Source organism: Neophocaena asiaeorientalis, unplaced genomic scaffold, assembly GCF_003031525.2.
Source record: "Neophocaena asiaeorientalis asiaeorientalis breed wild unplaced genomic scaffold, Neophocaena_asiaeorientalis_V1.1 scaffold1466, whole genome shotgun sequence".
Taxonomy (NCBI): Eukaryota; Metazoa; Chordata; class Mammalia; order Artiodactyla; family Phocoenidae; genus Neophocaena; species Neophocaena asiaeorientalis.
The window spans coordinates 1,127-8,959 of record NW_020175196.1 but is presented as its reverse complement, the minus strand read 5'-3'; the positions used below and the strand labels follow the sequence as shown (position 1 = coordinate 8,959).

General features: G+C 44.9%; 1 protein-coding gene across 1 annotated transcript; it reads left to right on the top strand.

Moving 5' to 3' along the window:
- Positions 1-1,702: 1,702 nt before the first annotated feature.
- Positions 1,703-3,365, top strand: LOC112413276 (C-C motif chemokine 8-like; the record flags this gene model as incomplete). Its single annotated transcript, XM_024765189.1, has 4 exons — positions 1,703-1,737; positions 1,843-1,913; positions 2,730-2,847; positions 3,253-3,365. Coding segments are annotated over exons 1-4 (337 nt in total), but the record flags the coding sequence as incomplete, so codon positions are not given.
- Between the last annotated feature and the right edge of the window lie 4,468 nt (positions 3,366-7,833).

Below are 7,833 nucleotides of genomic sequence, written 5' to 3'. Positions count from 1 at the left end.
AAACAAAGAGGGAATAAAAAGTCTCTTGCCTCTTCGGCAGGTGCAGACTTTTCCCAGGACTCCCTCCGGGCTAGCCGTGGTGCACTAACCCCTTCAGGCTATGTTCAAGCCGCCAACCCCAGTCCTCTCCCTGTGCTCCAATCGAAGCCCGAGCCTCAGCTCGCAGCCCCGCCCGCCCCGGCGGGTGAGCAGACAAGCCTCTCGGCCTGGTGAGTGCCGGTAGGCACCGACCCTCTGTGCGGGAATCTCTCTGCTTTGCCCTCCGCATCCCCGTTGCTGTGCTCTCCTCCGCGGCTCCGAAGCTTTCCCCCTGTGCCACCCGCAGTCTCTGCCCATGAAAGGGCTTCCAAGTGTGTGGAGACCTTTCCTCCTTCACAGTTCCCTCCCACTCGTGCAGGTCCCGTCCCTATTCTTTTGTCTCTGTTTTTTCTTTTGCCCTACCCAGGTACGTGGGGGGTTTCTTGCCTTTTGGGAGGTCTGAGGTCTTCTGCCAGCGTTCAGTAGGTGTTCTGTAGGAGTTGTTCCACGTGTAGATGTATTTCTGGTGTATCTCTATCCACACATTTTGATTGATTAATCCCTTAGCTATGGAATTGAATGGAGACATTAATGATAATATTACATCAGTTTTCTCATAATTATTGTTTATGATTGTGAAAAAATGGAAATTATATAATTCCCAACTGAAATTCTTCAATTAATTATGGTGCCTTTATATATGGACTCCTGTGGAGTCTTTAACATTCAAGATTATTGGAGAATATTGAATGATTTGTGGAAAATCTGGAAATATTCATTGAAAAGGTGATATGCAAACTTGGGTTTGATGATGAGATTTTAGCTATAATACCAAAAGCAACATCTATGAAAGAAAAAGATGATAAATTGGACTTTATAACTTCTGCTCTATGAAAGCCATTGTTAAGAATATAAGCTACAGCCTGTGGAGAAAATATTTGCAATGCACATATCTGGTAAAGGACTTGAATACAAAATATACAAAGAACTTCTTAAAGTCAACTGTAAGAAAAAAAATTTTTTTTTTAATGGGCAAAAGATTTGACACCAAAAGCAAAAGACCCTTTTCAAACAGACCCATTCTACCTGAATCTGTATGATATATTGGGCTTCCGCATATCATTTCACTTGGAAAGAAACTTTAGTGTCTAGATAAAATATTTGGAAATCACCACCCTAAAAGATCGGTATTTGCCACCCAGTTCTTAGGCTCCACAACAGAACATTCCAGGGCATTAAGACTTGAAGATTCCTGGATTCTATCATTCTGCTAAGGCTCTATCAAGCTACCTGTATGAGGTTCTAAAGGAGCCTGACTGATTTAGGATGGCAGGGACACGAATCTGATAAAGAGACCAGGCAAAGCCTTAGGGCCCCATCCCAGACCTCCCGGGACATGGGGAGGGTCAGGCACTTGGTTCTCTTCGCTCTGTTAGGAACTCAGCTTCTACTCTTCCTTTCCAACAGATCATGTTCCATTTCAAAGAAATCAGAGCCCTTCATAGACCAATAAGGTCACTTCCTACACTTTACTGGGCATAACCACATACCCTTCCACCACTGCCCCACCATCTAAACAAATGATGGAAGCTGCACGACTTCCTTTTCTCAGTGTTTGGAAATCACCACCAGGATCTGGTACCAACTCACCACATTTAGGGGCCTAGTCTATCCTTCCTTAGACATGACCCTGCCCATGTGCTCTGCTCCCTATAAAAGGCAGGCAGATCAGCCAGAGGAGCCAGAGTTGCAGAGAAGCTGAGACCAACTCAGAAACCTCCAGCTCTCAGGCTGAAGCTCCCGTGCTCACCCTCCGGTATGAAGGTTCTCTGCAGCACTTCTGTGTCTGCTGCTCACAGCAGCTGTCTTCAGCACCCAGGTGCTGGCTCAGCCAGGTAAGCCTCCTCTCTTCTTAAGCCTTAACATTTTAACTACCCCAGGTACTAATACCTGGCATGAGTCATCCCATGCTTGCTGCATAGCCTACATTAAAAAGATGGAGAGAATGAAATCCAGAGGGGAATTAAGAAGAGCTGGCATGTCACAACTGGTCAGAGGCAGAACCAGAACTAGAAGCCCAGGCCACTGGAGCCAGGCTCCACGATCTTTCTCGACACCAGCTTTGGGACATTAAATGCAGCTGCTATCTCAACAATCCTTACCTTGTTTGGAGATGTGGCACAGAAGGAAGAACCATTTCTCATTGTGGATAGGAAGGACATTTCGGGCAGTAGTAGAGAGGAAGAAACTCTTGCTGGAGGTTTCAAATGTTGGCTTACAGTCCAGGGTAGCTCCCAGAAGGGTGGCTGTGTAAGGAGGAAAAGGACCCAGAGGCATCTCAGCATGCGACTTAGGTTGGCTCTAAGCCCATGGGGACAAATAGCTGGGAAGCAAGGTCTTAGAACTTATCTTCCCAGGGTCAGAGGTTTTGGATCTGTAGACCCTCCGAATCACGCTACAAGGATTAATCTTGTTACTCAAGATTTCGCCATCTGCAGTCAACAATGAGGGGCCCCATAGTTCAGCAGAGGAAATTGACTCACAGATAACATTTTATCTATGGGATCTGGACTAAAGCTCTGAACTAGGGAATGGTAGGTCTTAGTTAGAACTTGTGTATCTGCTTTGTCTTCTACCTTCTCCTTCTTCTCTTACAAATGCAGGCTGACAATACATTATAACTCTCTGATGCTTTGCAAAATGTTTTTCAGATTCAGTTTCCATCCCAATCACTTGCTGCTTTATTGTGATCAGTAAGAAGATCCCCTTCAAGAAGCTGGACAGCTACACAAGAATCACCAACAGCCGGTGTTCCCAGGAAGCTGTGATGTGAGTGGACCATGCCCGGGCACCGTCAGCCAAACATTCTATCTGAGTTCTATACTTCCAAATGAGTCAGATAAATATGTCATCTAATCCAAAGGACCCTTTACCCCATAGACAAATGAAGCCCATAAGAAGGAATCCATACTCACTCCAGGCTCTTCTGGAAGCTTGGTCAGATCATCCAAGTTCCTTTAGCCAGGAGCTAAAGGAAGGCTTCCCCTGGAGCAGTAACAACAGAACTTCCTTTCTGGAACAGAGGCCTCTTCCTCCCTTTTCCCCTTCTTCCTGTTCCCATCCAGGTTCCTCACTCAGGGAGCAAGGGCTAATCATGTCCAGGGGCCAATGGGCCAAGCTCCTGGGCAAAATCCTCAAGACACTCCATTTAACTGTGCCCTCTTTTCCCCACAGCTTCAAGACCAAAGCAGACAAGGAGGTCTGTGCTGACCCCAAGCAGAAGTGGGTCCAGAATTCCATAAAGCTCCTGGATCGAAAGCCCCCAAGCCCTGAAGGCTTGAACCTTCGTACCTGGACTGAGAGACAGTCAGAGCCCTGGAAAATCTTATTTATTTCCCCCCACCCTTCCCCAGCTGTATTATTTTATTATAATGTCCAAAAAGAGGTTCTTTGTTTAATAATTTAAAACACATAGTTTCTTAAACAATAATTCTATTTAAGTTATTGATGTTTTAACTTTATCTGCCATAAATCCTAATGAATGTAAAAACACAACATCTGGTGATGAGTTTTCCTTTGCGAGCTCAATTAAGCTCATGGTAAGATGGCACTGTTCTCCCTCCTACCTGCCTGTAGTATCCTGAGGTCCTTCCACTGATCATCAGAGTGAAACACCTTTGGATTCTTAGGAAATCAGTGCTCCTGGAAGTCGATGTGTGCTATGTAGTATTGTGATGGAAATTAATGTTATTAAATGACTATGGTGTTTTCAAAGAAAAAAAATCTATATAATTTTAAACTACTTGGTCTTATTTTTCATGGGGTAACATTTGGCAGGAAGGGAGAAAATGGCAGTAGTGAGTGACAATTAGGGGTGTGAGGATCATCCTCTAAATTGAGTCTTTTGGACTCAGCTGAGGATTACGGAGAACCTAGAAGGACCAGACCAGACTGTTCCAGCCCTGTGGCTCCAGTCCCTAAATCACCTGCCCTTATTTAATAGAATCTAGAGTCCTATTGCTTTTCTCTCCACACTTACCTTTGCCTGGTCTCTCTCTTGATCTCTTGCAAGAGTCTGAAAACTTTTCTCCATAGCCCCAGGTTTTCTCCATCTAATTAATTCTCAAACCCAGAGTAATGTCCCAGAAATGAAACTGAGTCTAACAGGAAACTAGATGTCTATAACTTAGAGGTCCACTTAAGGTTCTTTACTGGAGATGAGCCTTCAACAGGACCAGTCTTGAGAGATTGGAATATGATGGGAAATGAAAGGATTCTTCAGAACTGATACAGGAGGGAGATGAGGGGAGGGGGCCAGAGGAAGGAATCAAGCTCTGGGAAGAAAGAGGAGTCAGAGTTTTAGAAACGCAGGTTGGAGCCAGGTTGTAGGGGCTCTTGAATTTCAGATTGGGAAGTCAGCAGGTAATAGAGATGCACCGAAAATTTTGAAATAGGAGAGAAGGATAATATCGCATTCAGAGGCGAGCATCAGGAAGAATAACCTAGTATCTGAGTACAGGATGGAGTGTTAGAGATAGAGGCCTGAGAGCAGGCTGCTGCCATGGTGCAGGGGAAATGATGGGGACATAAATGGTACAGGGTGGGAGTGGAGATGAAGTGAGGAAGAATGGGCCAGAAAGAGTGATAGGTTAAATGTTGTAGAAGGTTGAGAATAATTGACTAAGACACAGACCCTTCTCTTATAATCTTGCAAACCAATATCTACAGGGCTTGCACCCTTGAGACACAGAATGAATTCATCTCTGTCACTATACCCTCAGCCCCCAATCTCAAGAATTTGCAAAATCCATTTGAAGGCATGGAATCTCCTTTCCTTAATAGCCCCTTAAGGTCAAGATTCTCTTGTACTTCATGAGCATAGCTGGCTCCTTTTTCAGACATGAGACCCACAGTACCAAGGCAGAAAGACCAGACCCCTCATTAAGGGAAAGAAGATTATTGTCCTGCTGACCCAAGTCCAGGGGGGCTGTCATTGGTTGGAGAAATACCATGATTCCAGTACAAACATGGAAACATAGCAAGGCAATGTTTCTGGGCTCTGATCCCAGAACTGACCCTGACTCTCTGAGTCACTTACAGCAAGTCAATTTCTCTCTCTGGCAATAAGATGCCCCATACAAAAGTGGAAGTTGTTCTGTGTCACAGGCAGGAAGTGAGAGGATCTGGCAGACAACCTCATAAACTCTCTCCTGCTCTACGAGCCATGTCTCCTGGGACCTTGGCCACATCTGTTGGCTACGGCCAGGAAGAAAGTGCCTAGAATTAAAACCACTGAGCCAGCCAGGAGCCCAGCCTAATGGGAAACACCTGCAAGTCAGGTATATAACCTGTCTGAAGATGAGCTTTCCATTGAAGTCCAAGGTAGCACACCTAAACCCCAGGCATCTAAATAAGGCACCTAAATATCAGCTGGGCAAAAGGAGTGCTTTCCAACCACAGTAGGCTCCATCCAGTTCTAACCACTCTCTTCCACAGTCTCAAGGTCAAGCTCCCTCTGGAGATCTGGGCCCAGGGTTTCATGAACCACCTAGACACAAATCCTAAATTCCAAAGGCAAGAGACTCACCCTAAACTGGCACCAGGCCACAGCACAAGACACAATCCATTTGTTTTCCCCGAGCATTACCCAGAGGCACTCTGGGATTATGTCGTTGTATTTCAAATCACAATGAACTTTATTAATGACATTAAACATAAATGTGTTAAGTGATATGTCATCTTATTTAAGTTGTTGATGTTTATGTGCCTTAACTTGGATATTAATGTTTTGAAAATCCCCATAAAAATAGAGCTGGCATATGACCTTGCAATCCCACTCCTGGGCGTATATCCAGAGAAAAACGTTGTCTGAAAGGATACATGCACCCCAGCACTGTTTACAAGCCAAGACACGGAAGCGACCTAAATGTCCATCGACAAAGGAATGGATAAAGAAGATGTGGTACATATATACAATGGAATATTACTCAGCCACTAAAAAGAATGAAACAATGCCATTTGCAGCAACATGGATAGACCTAGAGATTGTCATACTGAGTGAAGTAAGTTAGGCAGAGAAAGAGAAATATCGTATGATATGCCTTGTATGCGGAATCTAAAAAGAAATGATACAAATGAACGTATTTACAAAACAGAAAAAGACTCACAGACCTTAGAGAATGAACTTATGGTTACCAGAGGGAAGGGTGGGGTGGAAAGGATAGTTAGGGAGTTTGGGACTGACATGTACACACTGCTACATTTAAAATGGATAACCAACAAGGACCTACTGTATAGCACAGGGAACTCTGCTCAATGTTATGTGGCAGCCTGGATGGCAGGGGAGCTTGGGGAGAATGGTTACATGTATCTGTATGGCTGAGTCGCTTTGCTGTGCCCCTGAAATTATCACAATATTGTTAATTGGCTATACCCCAATATAAATTAAAACTTTTTTTAGAAAAAGAAAAACACATCCTTCCACGAATGGGTTCATATCTGTGAGCACAATTCATTCCCTTGTCAACTGGGGGCAAAGAACTGGTGAGGTCACTTGAAGCTGACAAGCATCCTCTAGGGCTCTCCTCTGATTCACCCTGGGCTCGGGCAGGGAGCTTGCTGCGGGCTTGGACTCATTTCACTCTCTCAGCAACTGCTCTGTGTCTCCTCACTTCTTGCTTTCTGCACACAGGCTCCTCCTTGGGTGTCATCTCAGGTCAGGGGTTGGCTCAGCCTGCACATTTGCCTGAGGCTCACAAGTGCGGGGCAGTGAACACTCTGGGTGACAACTTTCCACCAATGCAGGGTGGAAGGCAGATGTTTAAATGCTTCTGCCACCCTTCCTTCCGGCGGCTGATTCTGAGAGCCATTCTGCAGGCATGTCAGTCAGTTCAGGAGAAGCTATCCCCATCGCCCTATACCGACCTTGATTCTGCATGCTTCTGTTCGTTCCTCCTCCTTTTCCGTCTCACTCGGCTGCCTCTCAGTCATGATCTCTGGGGTCACTTCCCAAAGGAGCTATGTATGAGAGAAGTTCTCATCTCAGGCTCTGCCTTATTGATTCATTGTTTTATGCAGTCAATATTTGTTCTCCTTCTCCCAGCCAATGCCTGGATTTCAACAGGCAAGTTCGCTGGCTCAGGGCCAGGGATTTAGCTGGGCATTTGTTTGGTGTGTTTACCAAGGCTGGGGCTGGGGTCAAGATCAGGGACTCACCCAGTATGTTCTTTGGGACCAGGGCTGGGGCCAAGACTGTGGACTCAACCAGCATGTTTGGTAGAACTGGGTTCAAGAGGTCAGCCCACAAGTCAGGGTCAACCGGATGAGGACTGAGTTAGCCACGTAGCTAGGAGAATGGTGACCTAAAGAAGGATTTAGCAAATAAGTAAATGTATTGAAGATAATGGAAGCCATCTCCCTTACTGTTGGAGAAGCTTCCATAGAAAAATATGGAATGTTGGAAGCTAGAAAAACCCTGTGGTGTTGGACTGCAATTGGAGGTATCAGTGTGAACCTGTACTATCTACCTGTACTATCTACCTGTATCTACCATTACACGTAGATAGTACGTATAGATAGATAGATAGACAGATAGATAAAGATAGATGGATAGATAGATGGATAGATAGATTGATAGAGATAGATAGATAGATAAGTAGATAGATAGATATACACACATGGATGATAGGACATGCATATATTAAGCATATGCTCAACCACCAAACACCTTTCCAGATATGGCTAAATATTTTCCAGAGTTATGTCACCAGTTTACACTCACTCCTACCAGCAATGTATGAGAGTTTGAGTTATTCC